Source organism: Apteryx mantelli, chromosome 15, assembly GCF_036417845.1.
Source record: "Apteryx mantelli isolate bAptMan1 chromosome 15, bAptMan1.hap1, whole genome shotgun sequence".
NCBI classification, from domain to species: domain Eukaryota; kingdom Metazoa; phylum Chordata; class Aves; order Apterygiformes; family Apterygidae; genus Apteryx; species Apteryx mantelli.
Genome location: NC_089992.1, coordinates 3,758,339 through 3,779,556, shown reverse-complemented (window position 1 = coordinate 3,779,556; position 21,218 = coordinate 3,758,339). Strand labels below are relative to the sequence as shown.

At 54.0% G+C, this 21,218-nt stretch overlaps 1 protein-coding gene across 1 annotated transcript in view; it reads right to left on the bottom strand.

The window, feature by feature from the left end:
* Positions 1-3,222: 3,222 nt before the first annotated feature.
* Positions 3,223-21,218, bottom strand: part of IGDCC3 (immunoglobulin superfamily DCC subclass member 3) — a 97,411-nt gene continuing 79,415 nt past the window's right edge. The window contains exons 7-14 of the mRNA XM_067305786.1: positions 20,833-20,998; positions 11,746-11,993; positions 10,912-11,076; positions 5,465-5,653; positions 5,087-5,191; positions 4,000-4,138; positions 3,480-3,687; positions 3,223-3,366 (exon numbers count right to left, since the gene is read on the bottom strand). Coding sequence (XP_067161887.1) covers positions 3,223-3,366; positions 3,480-3,687; positions 4,000-4,138; positions 5,087-5,191; positions 5,465-5,653; positions 10,912-11,076; positions 11,746-11,993; positions 20,833-20,998 — 1,364 coding nt within the window. The remainder of the gene's footprint in view (positions 3,367-3,479; positions 3,688-3,999; positions 4,139-5,086; positions 5,192-5,464; positions 5,654-10,911; positions 11,077-11,745; positions 11,994-20,832; positions 20,999-21,218) is intronic.

Sequence of the window (21,218 nt, the reverse complement as noted above, 5' to 3'; positions counted from 1 at the left end):
TTGCTGTCCCGAGGTTTTCTGCCCAGCTCTGTGCACTTGGGAGGCTCTGAGAATCCAGGTAAGGTCGCATCGTCCTACCGAATCTCCAGGCTTTGGAGGCTGGCCGGCCGCAGACTTCCACGGATAGGTCCCAACGGTACGGATTGACAAGAGCGTAAAAGAAACCCCAAAAAGAGGAAAAGCTAAATGTCTAAAAATAGTCTTTAAAGATTCACATCCGTCTTCAACCGTCTCAAACCAACACACAAGCTGCATTGGTTTAAGCCATCACATTTCTGCATAATTATTTAAAGAAAAAAAAATCTATTCTTGACATACTACCATATTTCAACTAGTCAAATGGCACAGCATTTCCCTTTAATAAAAGGAAGTAGTGACAAATACTTGTTACTATTACAATATCACAATAATATGATATTAAATTAATAGCGTGTTCACAGCTGCAGGATTTCTGAGCCGAAAGCTAGTCTAAGAAGTCATGTGTTCACTTTGGCAACAGTACTTATTCAATGTGAACTTCAGCATTACACAGAAAACCCAACAAAAATAAAAGCTTGGCTGGGCAGGGAGCAGGGCGAGAGGAGGAGATTTGGATTCGCTTTGATCTGGGGTCATAACCGGCGGACGGGGAGATACGTCTAACCGCAGCCCTTATTTCCCTGCCTTGTGGCAGCAAAGCAGAGAGCGGGAGCTAGCAGGGCTGCGCCCGCCTTGCAGGGACCTGCTCCAGGACCCGGCCTGGGCAGCGAGTCCTGCAGCTCTGGGCCAAATGCGGCGAAATTTGGACTTCCGATCGATGCTTTTGGCCATTTGGGCTTTTCCAAATAAGTGTTGGAGAATTCCGGCAGGACCGTGCATTTGAGGGAAATAAAAGCCCTTGAATCTGCTGAATTTGATCCCTTTTTGGCCCTCGAAGGCCAGCAGGAGCTGCATATTCCCCCCGCGCTTAAGCCGTTGGGCATCTCCTCCTCCTCCTCTCTCCCACCGCCGGCATCCCCTGGCTCCCCGACGGGCTCTGCTGCGGGCGGACACCCGGGCATCACCCCGCGCAAGCCGGTTCCCTTCACATCCTACTCCCGCATCCGGAGGGACCCTCCCGGCGGCACGGCGGACACGTGAGCAGCGATGGGTCCGAGGGGCTGTTCAGGGAGAGGCTACCCGGGGGGTTCATACATCTATCGATTTGCCCCTTCGGATTTCTTCGGTCCTGCAGGATGCTGACAGGAGGAGGGAGCTTGGAGGGCGAGGGCAACCGCGAGCACCGACCCTCCTGCGCTCTCCTTGCGTGCGAGATCGCTGCTGTTGTTGGAGCTGCTCGTGCCACCCCGGCTAACCGGAGCTGGAAGGAAGCGGTCCCGCCGCCGGATAACCCCACCGATGCCGGGCTCCGCTCGGGGCACGGCACCTGGTGAGCCGCGTCTGCCGTACCGTCCTGTACGCTGCGTTATTCGCACAGCTATCCAGCTGCCAAAAGTGCAGGTGAGGGGGGATGTTTCCGACGCGAGGGACCGTCCCACTGGTACCACTTAAAAAAATAGGGTTATTATTTTTTAAACTTAAACTCATTTCCTTTCCTGACTCCTTTCACTCTTGAAACGGGCGACGCGAGATTTACCACCGCTTATACAAAGAGCTCAAACCTTCGCATCCCCCCTGGTGTTAAGCATCCCAGGCAGCCGGGAATCATCCCAGGCACAGCATCCCGACAACCCTCTTGCGTGGGGGGTCCCAGAGGGGGTCCCGCGCGAATCCGCTCTTTGGTCTCGGGGAGCTCCTCTGCCCAGCGGAGCACACCGGGAAGGGGCGGCCCGGACCAGCCTCCGGCGCGGCATCGCCCGCCCGGAAGCCTCCTGCCCTCGTCCCTCCCCAGCCGCTAGCTCGGCAGCTCCTCATCGTTTGCAAGCGCCGCGCCGGGGTTTCCTCGTGCGGGCTCCCAGCGGCAGGGTGGGCTTCGGCGGGATGCGCCGGCGGCCGCCCGGCTCCCAGCGTGCGGGAGCCTCACGCTGCTCGGGATGCTGCTTGCTTAAATCATCCTGCGGAGACTGAGCCCCGGAGCGCGGCGCTCTAGCCGGAGCAGAGCCGACAGTCTTTAAAGTAAAAAAAACAAAAAAACAAAAAAAAAAAAAAAAAAACCCAAAACACACCACGGCACGAGTCTCCGCCATGCAAAAGCACGCCGGAGCCCCGCTACGTGCCTAAAAGTAAAGCTCATAACACTAGCGACGCGCGGCCGCGGCGGCTGCGCCTGGCGCCAGCCCGCTGCCCGACGGGGTCTGCTGGAAGGGGGAGGCGGCGACGCGCGCGCACGAGTTCCTATCACGCTTGAGGTAGAACATTGCTTTCAAGGTTTGGAAGTGCTTTACATTGGAACGACGACGACGACGACGACGACAAGGACAAGAACGACGACGCGGCAGGTACAGAGCGCGACTGCTGAGGTAGGACCAAGCTTGTACTGACCAAGTGCTACGCTACTCGTTGCTGAACACGAAGGAAGACGCAGATATTTCTGCTTCCCAGAAGACATTCATTCCGGTTGAGGTAGGTTCGGATTCCACTCGGGTTGTTTGTCCAAGTCTTTCAGTAGCCCTCAGGCAGGCCTCCTTTGACATACACTCTTTTTTTTCCTTTCTTCTTCTTATTTAGAGTCAATCAGCAAAAAAGTATCCTGAGAAATAGAGAAAGTGTACAAAAAAAATCACCAAATCCATGGAGAGACGGCCTTCCCAGGCCTCAATTTTTGGAGTCAAGTTAGAAGGATTTCTCCTCATCCAGTCTTCTCGAAATAAAAAATAGATCCAAAAAGTAGTCCTAAAGCTGCTCATCAGGAAGAAGTCCGTGACGCCAAGAGAACACAGCTCACCATATTCCCAATCTGCCGGAGACGGGAGAGTTTGCCAAACGCGGCCAAGGAGGCTTTTACTTAGCAGCCGTGGGAAAATCCATCCCGACCAGTCTCGATAACGTGGCCGTCGGAAGAAGCGCACTGAGACAGGTCAGAAAGCTCAACTTCACAGAGTTTCAAAAAGGCTGTGTGTATATATATATATATATATATATGTATATTTATATATATATATAAAAATAAAGCAAAACAAAAAAATAACAATCAGACCGTAGAAATCTTAAATTGACCTGAGATTGACGAATCATTGTAAAGACATCACCAGCCGTGGGTTTGGTTTCTGGTAACTCCTACAAGAGGGTTCGAGTCGGGGCAGTTTATCCTTCATTGGCGGGACCGTGGCTGGCAGCGGGAGCGGCGGCGGGGGCCTCCGGCGGCTCCTCCTCGATGACGCTGAACTCGTCCAGCGGCAGCGCGGACAGCTGGGTCTCCTCGCGGGAAGCAGGCAGCCCCGGAGCCGACTGGCAAGAGAAAAAGGGAAAACGCCGAGACGCCGGCAGGTCGCTGATGCTCTCGGACGGGCGGCCGCGTCGTTGCCCTATTGCGTTTCCCGTCCCGCGCCTCCGGCCCTTACCGTTATCCCTTTATCCTGCTGCTCCTGGGAAGGCAGCGGCGGGAATAACCTCTCCAGCTCGTTCATATCCAGCTGCTTCCCGTTCAAGTCGCGGTCGTCGCGGTCCCTGCGAGCGGCGCCGTTGAGAACGAGGCCCGCGGCGCTCCTCTGGCTTCTGGGGACCTGCGGGGTTGACAGCTGCTCCTGCACGTTCTTACACATCAGCAGCCTGAAAAACCAAGCGGCAGAGCCCGAGGGTGAGCAGAGCCGGTGCCGCTCGCCCCCTTCCTCCCGCCAAGCCTTGCTCCTGTGCCCTGCTCCTTCCCAGCCAATCCCGCTTCTAAAGTCACGTCTCCTCCCCTCTCAGTGAGCAGCTTTCGTTTTACGGCGACGGTCGGTGCTTTCCAAAGCAGAAATAGCGACGTTCCCGGGAAGCGCCAGGTCCTTCGACAGGGACCGTGCTGGGGTGGGAGGCCCTGCGGGGCAGGTAGCTGTGGGGGTCCCCGCTGCCCCCCGCGAGCAGCCTCACCGCGACTCCTACCTTCCTCTGTACCCGAACATGAGGAAAAGGACGCAGAATATGATGCAGGTGACGCCGATGTGGATCCCGATGATGATACCCGTCGTGGAGGTTTTATTGTTCTGCTCGTCCTTCATGCAGTCGCAGGGCGGGTTCAGCACTGGCAGGCGAAACGGGGAAAAGCAACGGTCAGTGGTGCTGCTCTCCTACTGCTCCTCCAGCTTTTGGGAGCTGCCTTCGTCTCCCCGGCAAGGGGCACGGCGAGAGGCGGCCGGTACGGGCCAGCTCCCCGCTACGGCCCCAGCGGGGGGCTCGGACCCAAAGCTGGACCCCGCGAAGGCAACCGCAGCAAGCAAAGGACCGTAAGGTCCATGGAGACCCAGGCCCGTCGTCCTGGCTGCCGTTAGCAGATGCAATGACTTAACGAACAAAAAGGGATCTGGCTGCCCAACCTCAAAACCAAAGTTAGCTCGAGAGGTTTTGTTTTTCCCGGAGCCAAAGCCAGCAGCTCGAGCAGCGCTGCGGGGCCTCGCCACCGCGCTCCGACGGCGCTGAGGCCTGTTGCTCTCATGCCCTGCAAGAGGGCTGCGGGGTCCGAAACACCTCGGCACCCCGGGGTGCTCGCCGGGCCAGTAACGCTCCCGCAGGCCTCCCGCCCCCTCGCAGCGCCTGCCCAGCCCCGTAACGCTTCAAGGGCCAAGCCGCCAGCTCTGGTCCCTAACGCCGAAGGATAACACGTCATTATTTTGCCTTTCCACCTGGGGATCTGCAAACCTTGCATTCTCCCTGTGCCAGCGGTGGGACGAAGGCACCACGCTGGCGAGTACGGCACGCCGGAGCGGGCCGCGGTATCTGACGGAAAGCACCGCACGGGCAAGTGCCAATGAGCTCAGTATTTACTCTAACACGGATAGAGGAGGAATAACTAGCTCTGCTTTGAAGATACTCCCAATGGAAAGCTTAGAAGGACTCCAAAAGCAGCAGCAGGTGTTTTACACGTAGCTGAACGGTGTCTGCTGGACGTGTCGGGGTGAAGCCCCTGCTCCTGGCCAACCCTCCTGCAAAGCGCTTTCCTCAACCCGCTGCCGGGAACGGGGCCGCTCCTCACCTGTCCTTTCCACGGTTTCCCTCAAGGACACAAAGCGGACAGTCGAATTGCCATCCCCGTGCTGGTTATAGGCGAGGAGTTTGACTTCGTACACCACCGACGCGTCTGTTTGGAAAGAGGCACAAGCAGGGTGTTTCAGGCTAAAGCATCAGGCTTCTCTCCCCAGGAGGGTCCTGATTTGGGAAACACACCTTACCAAGCGCATGGGACTGCTCCAAATAACTCATGAGGCAAACTTTTGCTGCCTGCAACTGGAAAAGCACCCAGAAAACCTGGGGCAGAGCTGCAGCACCTCCTCCTTAGTAGCCGACCCACGTGCCCTAGGCAGGTCCTCCCGGCCACGGAGGATGACGTGCATTGGGTGGTTGCCATACGTACCCAGGTGGGTGATGTTGTACGCTGTCACATTGCTGGGCAGCACCACCGGGCCGGTGTACTGCAAGAGGTGGACTTTGCGATAGAAGAGTTTGAAGCCTTCGTGCTGGCCCAGTTTGATGGAGGGCTCCCAGGTGGCCTGGACGGTGGTGCTGTTGATGACTTTGATAAAGAGGGATGGCATCGCTGGGACTGAAACAGAGAGAGAAAGACAGTGGGTCACGTGCGTGCTGTGGTCTGCACGGCGAGAAAGCCCCACTAGGCTTCCCCTGCAGTCACCGAGCCAAAGACCGTGCTAGACGAGACTGAGAAAAATCAGATTAGCCCAGATCCTGGATTTTGAATTTTATCAGTAAGTTGCATGAGTTTCCGAGGTTTTTCCTATGCTCGGTTCAGCAAACGGAGAGGCTACCTTCAGGTTCCGGCTGCAATCCGATGCTCAGCCCCGTCCGGTCAGGGCAGGAATGCAGCGACTTGGGAAATGCATTCCTCTGCCCTCACCCTGGGGCAGCGAGGCCCTTTCGGAGCGATTAATCCCTGAGGGAGGAAGCAACCAGAAGGGATGGAGCCAGAGACATCCGTCTTAACAGCAGTAGGGGAAATATGCTGCTACTCAGCCGAGCTCGCCAGGCACCTGCGCGGGCTTGCAGGGTGCGCGGGAGCTGGCTTGCCCCGTCAGCTTTGGAGGCAGGTTTGGGATTCTGGGATCAGGGGATCAAGGAGAGAAAGGGAGCATCTTCAGTACTAGCCCTAAACGCCTGAGCAGCCCCAGATCACTGCCTAGCCGCAGGCACGCACTTACCTGGCCTTAGGGATGCACAGCTGGGAAGATGTCCCTGCTGCTGCCCGGTGTCACCGAGGCCTGATTCAAAGGCCACTGGGAGGTCTTTTGCTACCACCAATGGCAGTCCCACCAATGCCAAAAAATCCTGCCCTCATCCCTGGGGTGTGCTGCAGCACGGTGTCACTGCCACTTCCACCGCGGCGCCCCAAATAGCTGGCTAGCCCCGGCGCGGCCCAGCCGCTGGGCGGAGAGGTGCAGGTTTGCAAGCCAGCGCCCGCTCCCTTGTGAGTTAAACGCACGGGTTTTCCGAAGCTGGTCCTGCATAAAAGCCCTCCGTGGAGCCCTACGCGATGCTGCGGTCACAGCGGGCCACGCGTCCCCCGAGCGGCTCGCCTTCCCCTCGCCCTCCCTTTCGCCATCCACATCAACGCAGAGATGTGTCTCGGCAGGACCTTTCATCAATGATTTTTTTTTTTTTCCACCTAATTCCCACAAAAGGCCGAATGCTCCCATCACTTCCTGAGCCTTTTGCACCGGTCGGAAGGCGCGAAGCGCCAGGCACTGCAGGGCTCTGCTTCTCCAGCAGCCTCGGGCCAAGAGCAGGCTTTGAGGCAGAGCTACTTTCCGATCCCAATAAGCTCAGAAGTCCCCGAGTATAAGGCTTGCTGGGCTCGCACGGGACCCGTGCAGCTTTTTGTCTCATTTTTCCCCAAACGGTGTATAAATGATAAGCATTGAAGCCCCAGCCTTGGCGGCGTCCTTTGGCACAGAGGTCAGCACAGCCGTTTAGTGAGCACCGGCGAGAAGCCGACGAAACGCGGTCGTGTCAGTCCAAGCCTGACAAGAGCTAAAAAGGGATATTCCTCGATTTAACAGCACAGCACAACAGTTTGCCTTCTCCCAGCCACCGAAAGCTCGAGCTTTGGAGGCGCAGGGGAAGGAAAGACGAGTCCCGCGGGCGAGCAGGTGGCTCCGTGCAACGCTGCAGAGAGCTGCCCTCCTCCTCCGAGCCCCTGCGGGCCGCGGGGGCTCTGCCAGCGCCCTCCGAGAGGTCCTGGGGAGAGGAACGAGGCCCTGCCGACCATGTGACTTCAGGAGGAGAGACCACTGCGTACAGCGAGCTCACCCTGCCTTCGTGCTGCCAAGGGGACGAAAAGCCCCGAAGTGCTCCTGCTGGCTAGGATTTATTCTGACGTGCGCTTCGCTGATGGGACGTCTGTGCTTACCGATTTCTGGGTGCAAAACACAGAGCAAACTAAATTTACACCAGAACATACCATTCTTCCCAAGTCTAGGCTTTTTTTTAAAAAAAAAAAATCCAATGGCATAATTTTTTTTTCTAGTTCTCCCAATTCCCTTTAGGGCAAAATCAGGAATTGTCTGGATCCCCCCTCGAAGAAGTTGGACCCTTGTTCCCAGAATCATTTCTTGAATCACGAGTGAGAACACCACAGAAAGGGAAATCACATTATCCCATGGACAAAGAAACACTAAAGTGGGCCATCCTCATTTGTGAAGAGTCGGCTTTATTTTACGGTTGCAGAGCCTTACAGTTCATAAAAACCACAAGAATCTCTCTCCTTCAAAGTATGCGATATATAGTATTTATTCAAACTTTGAATATATATATATAGATATGTATAATATCGATTATATGTATGCACTTGTAGAATGCATGTGCTGTTTATAATGTCATTACACAAGTAAGTGTATACAGAATGGAGTATATCTCTGTGTGTGTGTGTGTGTGTGTGTGTGTGTGTGCGTGTGTGTAGATATATGCACACACATGAGTGTATATGTGCTTCACAGAAGTATATATAAGACATAATATGTATCTAATATAAGTGAGGCATCTCCCTCATGCTAAGGGCTGGGATACTTGTTTTCCTCTTCCGTGCTGTTTGGAATTTTCCCCAGGTCATTTCAACTTTCTTCTTGAAGGCGTCTTTAGCCGAAGGTGACTAAAGGAACAGTCTTCATCCTAGAGAAATGTCAAAAAGTCCTGGAGAAAACCCTAAAAAGCATTAAAAGACAAGAACAGGGGTGTGTGCTGCTTAACGAAGCGGATATAGTTTGCGATTTAAAATACCACAGCATTTGTGAAACGGCGTAAAGGAGCCCAGAGCTGAGCTCGCAGAGGAGCACGCGCTCGCCGGAGTGCGGAAGTCGAGGGGTTTTACAGGGAGCGAGCGAGCTCCGCGTCCGCCTGGAGCTCTCCCGGCTGCTCCCCCTCGGGACGGCACACCGCAGGCGCCCGCTCCGCACCCTGCTCCCAGCGCCTGCTCTCGGGAAGCGCAGAATTAGTGCCAGATGGAAAAGCAGTCAGTGCTGGGGGAAAGGAGAGCAAACACCACGAAGGACAGAAAGACCCTTCCAGCGAGAGAAGCTTAAGGAGGAAAGAGTTAACTTGCTTAGGTGCTCTTTGGCATCTTCCCTTCTTCTTCCTTTCATCCAAAATCATCACTGCTCACAAAGGAAGGAGCATCTTTCTTACTTTCAGAAAGCATCGGAGACTTCAGCCAAGCCCATGTTACCGGTACTGAAAGGAAGGCCGACCTCCCCAAAGCCCAAAGCAGCCCCATTCCTGAGCATCCCAGCCACTTCTTCACTGTATTCCCGCTCCAAATAACAACCGCATTTTAACATGGTAATTCACCCTCTGAGTAGTATTTCCAGCTGCCAACATCTCCAGGAGCCCCTCAGGTAGGTAAGTGCCGTCCCGGCCCCGTGGAGCCGAGCTCTCCGAGGTGGGCACAAGCATCCCCCGTGTCCCACCACGGCGGTGGCGTGACAGCCAGGGCCCGTGGCACCGGGGCTTTGCCCACATCGGTGCACACACACACCTTTGCACACATCTCACGCCCATCGCTCGGAGCCAACCGGAGGGGGCTCCATCGATGCCGGCCGAGACTGCAGCTCCTGCATGCCCCGTGCCTGGGAAATCCCCTCCTTTCCCAGTGCTGTTTCACTGCACAGATCCACGCACCCTCCCACCCCTGCACGAGTCACAGGTCTTTGGGGCACCTCGGGGCGAAACAGCGTGGCCGCGTGCAAGAGCAGGCACATCTGTCCCCCACGCCGCGGATGCAGCGACACGAGCCCCAGGACCCGGCTCCCTGACCCGCTCCCAGGTAAGTGAGCAGAGGGCAGCAGGGACCCGAGCGAAGCACACCAGGGCCGTGGCTGCCCTGCAGGCCCTTGCGCCCAACCTGCCTACAAATCAAGTCAGAACCGGGGCTTTTAAGTCTCTTTTTATCTTCCTACAAGGCAAACCCTAGCTGGGGTGGAATAACTTTTTAAATGGGCCGGTTTGTCTGTCCAGAACATGTAGCTTCTTGCTGAAACTCTGTTACACAGGACAAGCCTTTTTTAAGGACAGTAGAGCAGGACAATGATGCCTTGAAACTTCAGAGAGCCCAGAAATTTATGATCCCATTACCAGATGCCTAACTATTCCTATCGTGATTGAAGGTAATAATGTCAAAAAGTCCTGTCTAGCTTGACCCAAACTTCTCCAAAATATCCCAAGCTCTCTGAAGCATGGCTGGCTTTTAGCTGCTGTAGCTGAACTCAAAGCATTGGGTCAAGGAGTTTCAAGTTTTAGCTTCGTCAATCCCTCCACCTCTAAATTGGAAGGAAAAACAAACTCAAAGGGTGACTGATTCCCTGTCGAGTGTCAAAGAAATAAACTTGCAGGGTAACAACCCAGCAGAGCAAGGATTTATTGGCGTTGTTACTTAAATGCTGTAATAAATGTCTGCAATAGCTGAAAATGGAATGAGATTTGGATCCCCCACCTGGAAGTCAATCCACTCTTGCCTTTGATTCTAAATCACGTCCTCATACCCAAGGCCCTCTCTGCTCCAAATTCATAATTACTGAGCGCTCCAGAGAAAGATGCAGTGTTCCTAAGAAATTACTTTCAGATAAGTGAGATAAGCCAGGACGCAGAGGTGCTGGAAAGGCACAGGAGCCTGCAGGAACACACTCCTGCAGTGGCAGCTGACAGATGGCTGATGATACCTGACAGTTCACCCAGGGGCTGTGGCTTCTATCTGGTGTCTGCGCACAAGCGACCCGCATTAAAGCACCCAGTTTCTTCCTGGGGAAGTTAACTGGTGGCCACATCTGGGAGACAAAGTCAGGGAAAAGCCTTGGAGACTGCCCTAACTTTCCACTGAAACAGAGGCTGCTCCAAGGCTCTAGGTCAGGACAGCTCAGCTCTGGTGTGCTTTCTCCAGGGTGGAGCAGAACAAAATTCAAATTCAGAAAATGCGGCATCTGTCAAGAAGAGCTGCGAGTACCAGAGCTGCTGGAGACTGCTGAGAAGCTTCCTGAGGAAGGAATCCGCAGTTTAGGAAAAGCCCAGAGCAGCTGCGATGCACGAGATCAGCTGGACAAGAGGACTGACGTGCACTCGCCCCCTGCCACAACACAAGCCGTGAGAGGTAACGCCACGTTTAAGACAGTTGGTCGATCCCCACGTAGCGATACAAATGAGTTTCACACAACCTCGCAGGGTACCCGGAGGAGCGGGAACAAGCAGCAGCAGTACAGGCCGTGTGCCAAGGGGCTGAGGAGGGGTATCAGGGTGACTGGCGCTGCTGCCGCACGCACAGGGGGTTTCAAGCATCTGACGGCTCAAGCGTTAAGACTTCCTTACCTTCTCCTAGCGTGCTCACCACTGTGACTTCGGAGGCTTTGCTGGCACCCCGGGAGGTGTAAGCCTTTATATAGAAGCTGTAGCTGGTCGAAGGCTCTAAATCAGTCACTAGCTGCTGGAACGTGCTCTTGCTAACAGCCTCCTGATACTCCATCTCCACGGGATCTGCAGCACAAAGGAAGGGAGGGCAGAGTGGTGTTAGGCTTTGCAAGCGGTAAAGGGACTAAACAGATGCTGTAAGCCGTAATTTTGTTTCCTATCAAGGAAATGTGTCTGCCCAGGCACTAGTTCACTCGCATTTCTGCACGCTTTGCCAGAGACCTAAGCGGGCAGCAAGGTCTTGACCATGCAGCTTCACCTTCCTTCCCTTCCTAAAAGAAATCCCAGCCTGTGCTGCCGCGGTTAGTGCTGCCAGCTCTGGGCTTAGTGGACAAAGGCCACCAGGAACACAGCAAAGCCTGTTGCGGGATGGCCCAGCACTCCCTAAGAAGCTGTCTCTGAGCAGGGGCAGAGCAAGGCAGAGCTCAGGTGGTGCCAGATGCAGCAGTTGCTGAAGAAGGCCAGGTTCTCACGAGCCCCAAACCAGAAAGTGTCTTGCATTAAGGCAGGTAACATAGCTAGGAAGGCTGAATGCTAGCCACCCCACTCTCCTCACCCTTTTGGCATTCACATCACCGTTGCTGCCTTGTCTCTGTCTTTCAGAAACACGGAGATGAGAGAGGACAAGGGTGGCAGCACTGTCTATCATGGTGCAGACCTGCTTTAGCCAGTGGGCCTTGTTGCTAAACCGTGTGAAGGATAAGGAAGCTCTGAGCAGCGGGCAGAGTGCCGTACCTGCAGCTTTCCGGATGTGCAGCACGTAGCCGATGATCTCCTTGGTGTTCTGCAGAGGCTCTTTCCAAGACACCTGGATGGTGGTTGCAGAGACCGTCTCAGCCTTGACACTCTGCGGAGGACCAGGCAGACCGTCTGCCCACAGGACCGTCAGGCGAGCACTGGCTTGCGTGGAGCCGGCGCTGTTCTCGGCGATGCACTGGTAGATGGCTTCATCCGCCTGGTTGATCCCATAGATGGTGAGAGTGCTACGGGGGGACACAAGTGGGACAAGCACCTCAGGCACTGGGGACACCCACAGCTCTCCCTGCACAGACGACCCTCCCCTCCCAGTTGCGCCAAGGCCACCACGATGGGTCTGATGGTGCATGCAGTGCTAACTCGCCTACGGGGGATCATCACACAGCTACCGGCAACGAGCCCGCGCAGGCAGCGCACACGGATGCTACGCCAAGTCTCAACGAGTGCAGCCAGAAAGCCCGCTGGTGATGCTGTAATTGTATTATAGCACATCAGAGCGGTCTTAGGGTAACATCCGGATTAGCTGACTTATCCTGCAGGGTTACAGCCTCAGCTCCTGCCTTTGCAGTCTCAAGAACCTGAACACCGTCAGCCAAAAGCCAAAGATTATGAGCAAGTCGCAGGTTTTGTCTGCAAAACCTCTGCGCGTATTTCCGACGCTGGTGCATCAAAGCTTGCTTTCCCACGGCAGCCGTCAGAAGGTCCTTCCTGCCTGCTGCCAGGTGCCTCCACACCAGGCTCAGATGCTGTTTTCAGTCTGAAGATAAAGACAATCTCTGTCTACCTTGGTCGAGAGCATCCCTCAACGGGCGCAAGGATGACCAGACTCCTTGTACGCACAGCGAGCTGGACTAAAAGCCCATTTTGAGCTGCACGACTCTGGCGATACCCATGCACAACCGGGGCAATCCCAGGCTCAACGCAGGGGCTGCAGCTGCCCAATGCCTTTAAAACAACACCAGCAAATATCAGCTCAGGAATAAATGTGCAACACATTAGCCCTATCTTGCCATTCAGCATGCAGAACAGCTTCCCTTAATAATATTTGTTGGCAAATAGGGACACATCACTGAAAGCTCAACACGTTGCAGGGCTTGCACGGTTCCTCGGAGATCAAGCCTGGAATAAAGCAATTCTATCTATCTGTGACAACCCAGCAGATAGATACCAGACCCTGCAAATAACCCCCCAGGGCATCACCCTGGGGCTGGTGGGGTCTCATCGCACTGCTCCTAGCACCGAGCTGGAAGTGGAAGGGCAGACTTCGAAGTTGGAGAAGTTTTTAACCAACCTTGAGGCAGTAGCTCAGGAAGGTTATGATAAAATACGCTCAAATACCTTTAGGCCAGTCAGGATGTGTTTATAAACCAGGCAACTTGGGGCTATTTGCAGAAATATAAACTTTTAGTAGGGGCCCAGACTGGCCCGCCTAAACACAGTGACACCTTTGACGGCACTGTAAATGGCAATGTAAATGGACTCCTTACTGCAAAAAAATTCCAGTTTGCAGTAGGCCTAGTCCTATGGATGGGCTATAGGGCAAACTATTTGTCCTAAAGGGATCTACGTCAGTTCAGCAATGGGAGAACTACCATGAAGTGGGTATCTGGGGAAATCATGCAGAGGTGAAGAGCTTCTCTCATTAGAAATCTTTCCAATACGGGCAAAGAGAGGTCCTGGTATTTTATGTTTTTAGTATCATTGCAATGTATGAAATCAGAATTACTGGCAAATTAGAAAACATTCCTGCAAATCAAAGATATCTTTGTCACACCTCGACTCAGCGTTCTTACGTCCACCGTGCCCAGACTGCAGGAATTGGTTTTTACCAGTCCTTGGGTTGCTGTTTTAGCCACAACCCGCTACAAGGTGTTTCTCGTAACCTGGCCCAATGCTGCCCAGGTCCTGTGCTCACCCACACAGCATGGCTTATAACTGCGGCTCGCCACGGCCTCCCCCTCTGTTTGAGAGCACCGCTCACACGTGCACTGCTCTGGATCAATCCTTATTGTACATCTGCATTCCCAACACTATCCAGCTCATTCAAAATTTGCTTCACTTCTGGTTTGGCAAGAATTAGTTTAGGAGACCACGATGTCTTTGAGCTTCAGCATCACCTCTTTGGCCAATATGTCAAAGTTTGCACGCGCCTTTTGGCTGATGCTTTTCTGCAAGAAATGGTCCAAATCTAACCACATCCATAGCTTGCTTCCAGGGAAAAGTGAATTATTTCCTCCTCCTGGGGTGAATTCTCAGTGGAATTCAGATGTGTCTGCACCTGGGTAAATTGCAAGCACCTCTGCAGGTCTGAGGGGCATTTCGCAGCTTTTCCGGAGTCATAATCAAAGCTGCCCTGTATGTAAATGAAAAATTGTACACAAAAAGTGGAAATGATAAATAACCTGCCACTGCCTGCCTGTATGTCAGAACGAATGCTTCTTCTAATTGCAGCAAAATATTGGCCTTCTTGTATAAAAATTTATTATTGCTGTTGATTTAACATTCATAATTCTGTCTTGCAAATTATTGGGGCCACGGTGAGTGAGCAAATGTTTAACAGTCATCTATTTATGTCCTGTGCCTTTGTTTCCTTGGAAACATTGTAAGTGGAATATCAAATGTGATGGTTTCGGCTGATATGGTGATTTTAGAGAATGGGCCCTAAGCTCCCCTCATAGCCACAGGCTCAATGTATCTGATTAAATGGAAGGAGAAAGCCAGAGCCAGGGGCATGGGCGGGGGCAGGAGGGGGGGGAAGACCCAACATGTGGCTCTTCTGTGTCAACAAGGCCTGGTTTCCGTGAGGACAGATGGTGTCGGGCAGGATTATGCAGCCCGAAAGCCGTAGCCGCAGCTCTGCAGAAAGCAGATGTGTGAAAGGAGCAGCACCGCTTCCTTCTGCGCTGTCAATGCCGGGATTATTTTCACGCCGCCGCTGTGCATCTGGGCACCTAGGAGCAGGCAGCCGCGGCTGGCACGCCACTCGAGAGCCGCATTAAGCTCGCCGAGCACGGACAAAGCAGCCCAGGAACAACGAGGAGCATTGAGGCTCCGCTGCCTCAAAGCTCGTTTGCTTTACGTCGAAAACACGGCGTGGGTGGGGGGACGATGCAAGGAAGAGGGAAGCCTGGCTGAAAGCAGCCCAAGGGGTGCAAGGACTCCCACGTTGTGGATGATGGGAGCAGCCCGACCCCAGGACCACCGAAGACCTCTCCTCCCTGGGAGGGCTGGGGGCTCCTCTCGCGCGACAAGCGCTCCTAGTGCAAGAGCTCCCTCGCAGCACGGGGCCGTGGGGGACCCGGAGCGGGGCAGAGCCTTGGGCAGCGCCGCTGCCTCTGCGGAGATCCCCAGGCGGCTGATAGCACTGCCGTGCACAGCCAAGCCAGAAGAAACTGAAACAAAGCCGACCTCCCTCCACGCTGGAGAGAGCAGGTAGCTGGAAACTGCTCCTCAGGCTTCCAGAAGTTCATTTTCCTGGGGATCTGCAGTCGGGAAGTGCCACGCAGGAGGAGCTGCAGCTATCCATCACCTCGGGGCTGCGTCACCTGCAACGCCGCGCAGGCACCGAGGCCAACGGAATTGCCGGATTTTCTGCTATCCCTATAAATCCTGGTTGGGAGCAGAACCCGAGCGCCTGAGAAGCTGGTGAGCAGCATATAAACTTTGCGAAAATAAGGGTTTTTCTCTCCTTCTCTGCCAGTCTCTCAAACACGCATGGGGAGAACGAACCAGTCCGCGCTGCAGACCTCGGGAAGAGAGCAGAGCAGAGCAGAGCCGCCTCTGCCGGGCTTCTCCGTGCGCCTTACCCCTTCCCCGACTCCGCTGCACCAGCCGCGGGAGGCGGAGGACGCGGAGCGGCCGCTCAGCCCGGCCACGGAGCCCGCTTTCCCAGGTTTGGCTGCCAGAGCGGCAGCGGCGCCGGCACAGCAGGCCAGGCGAGATGCCGAGGGATGCGGGCACGGGCTCAGCCGGCGCACGGGGGCCCCCGGCCGCGGCGTGTTCCTGAGCTGTCTCCCGGTCTGCAGCAGCTCCCGAAACGCATGGGGATGTGCGGGCGCTCCGTTGCGCCCGTTCCCGGGCCGCCGGCCGGTGCCACACTGGAAAGGAGCCTTTCCCTTCGGGGCTGGTTGTTGGCCGCTTTACGAAAACGCCCCGTGTTTGGAGGTCAACCAGGCCAGACTGGGAGTGCGCTCGTGCGGAGACGCTCCGGCCAGCCCTGCCGAAGCAATCAGGAGACCGCGCAGGCTTTCCACGTGTCTTCCAAACAAAGTCAAACCCATAAATTATTCTTAAATCAGGAGCAGCTGGTTCACATCCCAGTTCTCCACGTACTTATTTATCATGCTTCTGGGAACTAAAATATAATTTGCTATATGGCACCTTCCTCATAATCACCAAAGCTCTCCAAACTCATTGCATAAAAAACCTGCAGGCTTGCCTGCCCTTCCTTACAGTGTCCCAAATCCCTCTGAATTCAAGAGCTTGCGGGGTGTGCGCAAGGGCGCAAACAGCCCCAGTCCAGACGCGAGTTCGCGCTCTTCAGAAACTGGATAGCTGCCATCTCCCAGCGCCGGGCCGAAGTTGGCGCGCGCATCCCGGCAAAATGCAGATTCACAGCTCCCGGAGCTGGCCTGCATCCAGGCAGGATGCACGAACCACGTTTGCATCTCCCTGCACCCAGCCGACATAGTTTTTGCAGCAAAACGCCGTCCTGCAAGTGGCGGTGGCATGCGGCAGAGGGTAGTTTGCTTCGATACCGAAAGGGCTGCTCTGTCCCAAGCATGTGGGTGTCTCTGTTTGAAGCCTGCTCTCTGTATCTGCGCTAGGATTGAGCAAAACGATGCATGCAAGAAAAGCAAAGTGGCCCTTAAGTTTATTTACGGAGGAATATTTTCTCTGATGAGCCATAGGCATATATGTCCCTTGGAGCGAGTCATTCCCAGGGCACTAAAACAAGTGCCAGGCAGCGACAAAGAATTTAAAAAGGAGACAGTTCATGAGCGAAGGTCACCGAGGAGAGCAAATGCCACCTGAGCCCAGGTTCTAACGAAGCCTTTTTCCAGTGGAACAAATGAAGTCCCTTAATTACCATTTTGTAAATAAAATCTTCTTGGAAAATCAATATTTGGAGCCTGCCTTCTCTGAAGATGTTGGCCTTTGTTCCTTGCTGTTCCAGCAATATAAAGCCCATGGTGTGATATACTTCTAGGCTGAAAATTACCCCCCTGCACCTGATTGGGTCGGAGCAGGAAAAGCCATAAACCTTTCAGAGCAGTGATTTGGGTACCGTTTTGTGCTTCCTTGTAAATTTTGAAGTAACAACCTAAAAAGCCCAATTTCACACAAGCTCACAATTAACACGGCCAGTAACCAGCCCTTCCCCCTGCAGCGATACGGCTGCTTTTGGGCCAGGCCGGCGCTGGGCACGGCTCCGTCAAAGAGGCTCCACCAACTTCCACCAATTATTTCTCCATCCGAGACCGCGGTTCAGTGCAGCGTCACTCCAACAGCTGCCAACTCCATCCCCAACACAGGGCTTGCACGGCAAGACACCTCCATCGCCGGCTCCCTCCGTGATTTTTATTTACAGCTTTTAATGGAAAACCCCACAATTCCCTATGCCTGCGCCTTCATGCATTTTTCATTAACAATTACGCGCTATCCCAGAACTGCTTTTGATTTTTCTGATCATCGATTGGATATTTTGTTCCCACACAGCTGGCATTTGCAAAACATCACCACCACCCCTGGAGAGAGCACAGCAGAAGGCTCCTCTTTAATGTTAACGTGCCCGGAAGTCGTCGGCACATCAGGCCATCAGAAGCCACATCCGAGGGACCTCAAGGGAAGAGGTGTTTATCGGACGTGGCCTGCAAAGCTTATTTTATTGGGCTAAAAGCCTGGAAGTCGCCTGGTGTGTGACTCAGGAGGCGATTTGATGTCGCAGATGGCAGCCACAGCCAACCTGCCGTGAATCTTGAAGCTGCCATCTCATCCTTGATGAAGGTGGGCTCCCAAAGTCCCCCTCCATGGGGGTTTGCTCTCCTTGGGTTTGCAGGTGCTGCATCCGAGAGACATCGTGGGGTGACTCACATGCCAACGGGCCCTTCCCAGCGGCGCAATACCACAACGGTGTGAAGCCCAAGCAAGTGTTTGATGGACGGATTTTCCCAGCAGCTGTGGTTTTGGGCAGTTATGCCGCTGCCTGCAGGAGCGATGTCTTCAGTGGCGGTTGCACTTGCAAAGCTTGAGGGAGCAGCGCAGCACCTCGAAGGCGCTGTGTTCTGCAGGGCTGGACCTCATTTCTAGCTGTGTTGTTTACAAGTTTGCTTGTAATGATATATTTTGCAATCAATTAGCACACATCATGATTTGGGATGATTTATTCTTTTTTCTAAAAATCCCTCTGGGGGCATTCAGACCTTCATTGCCCTATAAAGTTTGAATCCAAATGAATTTTCTACGGAACCATGTAATCTAATTAAATAGCTCATAGTACACTTTAGTAGTTTCATTGCTAGAAGATTCGAGATCCATCTTTTCATGGACAAATATTTTCCTAGTGCAATAGACTGACAAATCCAAGGCATAATCACAAACTGATTCTGCCTGGAACTAAGTGAGTTACAGCATTTAGTTATGCCCAAGAGAACGAAACAAAGGACAACCTGGAAAAGCTCAGAGAAAACCAGCCGCTGATCTGTTTTCTCCAATCCATGGCGTGCCCAGCCTCACTGCACCAGCAAGGGCATTTCTCAGACTGACAGCTTTGGAAATTGCCGGGCACAGCCACCTTCCTCAAGTCGGGAGTCAGGCTAGACCACAACTAGCGCAAAGGAAGCCAAAAGTTCAGCATCGTCAAGTACGATGGCTTTAGGGCTCAGGTTTACAATCGTCGCGTTGCTATAGCTTAAGAAGATGCCGCGTGTCAGCTGCGCCCCAGTGACTGGCCGAGCTCCCTCGGCCTGTGACAGATGCAATGTAATCTGATCGCTTAGCTTGCAGCGAGAAAGACTGAAGCCAAATTGCATTAAATGATTGCCATAAGAAAACGATTCCAGTGATGCTCACCCAGTCGCAGCTCACATGCACGCGTAGCCCAGCTCCAGGGGCAGGGACCCGGCCAGGATTCCTTACCACGACCGGAGACACGACTTTTGCCTCCCTTGAGCAGTGAAGAGAATGATTTTACAGGCTAGGCATGCAGGAAAGACGCAGAACTGAACTCAATGTGAGTTTTGTCATGGGTTTAACAACTGCTTGTAAAGTCTTTGGTCACTTATGACTCTGCTTCCTGGTCTATAAAGGGGATGGCACTAATTTCCCTTCTTCTGTGTCTGGTCGGTTCATATTGTAAGGGCAGAAATGCCTCAGCAACCCACAAAACGAGCTGAAACACTGCAAGCCTGGAACAAGCAGCAGCTGTATGTACATATGCAAAGTTCCCTGAAGCTTCCTAAAAACTTCCAGCTGGGAGAAAACCTCCACCGATCGTGAAGATTTTATTGCAACTCACGGTCTTCCCTCAGATAACAAAGCTTAAAAAACAGCCCTCAAACCTGAAAACAAAAAGCCATATTATAACGAAACACTGAAAGATAAAACCGATGCTCTCCCAGGAAGAACATGCCACGGCACCTGCACAGCACTTCCCGATGGACTAAACTGAAGGACCAGACCCTACGGCTGGGTAGCTGCTTTCAGGAGACGCATTTGTTAATACACGTAACAGTTATATCACGCCATAGAGTACCAATCTCTACTGATAATTCAGATTTACAGCACACGTACTACTATTTTTCGGCATATTGTTCCACGCTATTTCCATAGAAACTGTGTTGCCAACTTGTAATTTTCACACTAAGTGCATCCCACCGTATTATTTCCACAGTACAAACATCCCCATACTTCAGCATGAAAATGCAGTTATTTAGTACTCAGAGAAAACACTCTTGCCCGGTGAGATAAAAGGCTTAAGTAAGTTTAGTGAAAGTCAGCTTCCACGCAAACATTATCTCAAGCGGGGGCAAACGTATTTGCATTTGCACACACAGGCAGGTCAAAACACACGGGTTAAAGCGCGGTGCCTCGGCTGCTGAGGGAGCACGGTTCGGCATCCTTCCCTGCTGCCGTCAGGGACAACATTCGGTCCTTCCAGAAACACCCAGGAGAGGGTCAGGACAGAGGCCAAATTTCTGCCAGGCTCCAGCATCATCAGTCACAGCCTAACCCCGATGTCCGGGCACAATGAAGCACAAAGCACTCAAGTGTAAGCCCACAAACCGAAGCCGGTGGGACTGGAGCAGACGCCTCCGTGCTTTGCCGTGCGGAGCCCAAGACCTGCTTCTGAACCCTCCCGCCTTTGGAGCAGCCCTTTGCTAAAGCAGAAAGAGAGCCGACGTCTCTTCCCGCTCCCTTTTCCACTGGCGCCCAGGTAGTTCAGAATAATGGCTTTTAATTTAGCCTCCCTCGTAAGCAGGGCCAGGGAGCATTTCATCCGTTGGGAAACCATCCGAGGGAGGCGGGACAGCGACCCACCTCGTCTGCCGAAGCCGAGCCGGCTCTAAGGCGGTCCCTCCTCGAGGCACTCGAGCAGCAGGGTCGGAGCGGCTCTGCATCGCTCATGCCGTTCTTGGCCTCGAGCACGTAAACCACTGCCCAACGCGAGGGGCTACGGCTAAAGCCGGGCTTGCACGGGCACACCGGGACCTGTTCCTGCCTGCCCAAGGGGCAGTGCGGGGGCAAGCGCCAGCGCTCCCTGCTAGCCTTCACCAACCGGTCAAAAACGAACACGTGCATCCGCGACAAATCAACCGTCTCTGCAAAAGCGGAAGCCCACATGAAGCTAACTTGCTCTTTGCCCATTTTGATGCCATGTCCATAGCTAAATAACATGAAATACGTCTGCAGGGACAGCCATTTCCAGAGGCCACCAGGCAGGACATCCCAGCCTTCTGAGCAGGGTAAGCCCAGATCTACACCAGGGCCACGGCACAACCCGCTGCGTGTTTCACACCACCCTCCAGCCCACGCTGCAGCGCCAGTGGCCCGTGCACGAGGATTTACCTGTTGTTATTCTTCAGCTTAATGTGGTCGCTCGTCTCCAGGATCTGCCCGTTCTTCAGCCACGTGATCTGCGGCGGGGGCTCCCCTTGGGCCACGCACGTGAAGATGGCAGTCGTTCCCACGGGGCGGGAAATGGACTGCGGATGCTGCACGAACTCCGCGGGGGCTGCGGGGAGAAAGGAGGAGAAGGATGAGGAAAGTCATGGGGATCCCAGCACAAAGAGCAACCTCAGAGGTTGTTCTCCAATGAGCATCGCTTGCCTGGGGACACGGGGAGGGAAAGCCCCAGCATCTGTCAGACCCAGGGCTACCTGGCCGACGCATGGCACAGGCTGTAGACAACCACAGTCTGGATGGCCTGTCTGTAATCAGTGCAATAATGCAAT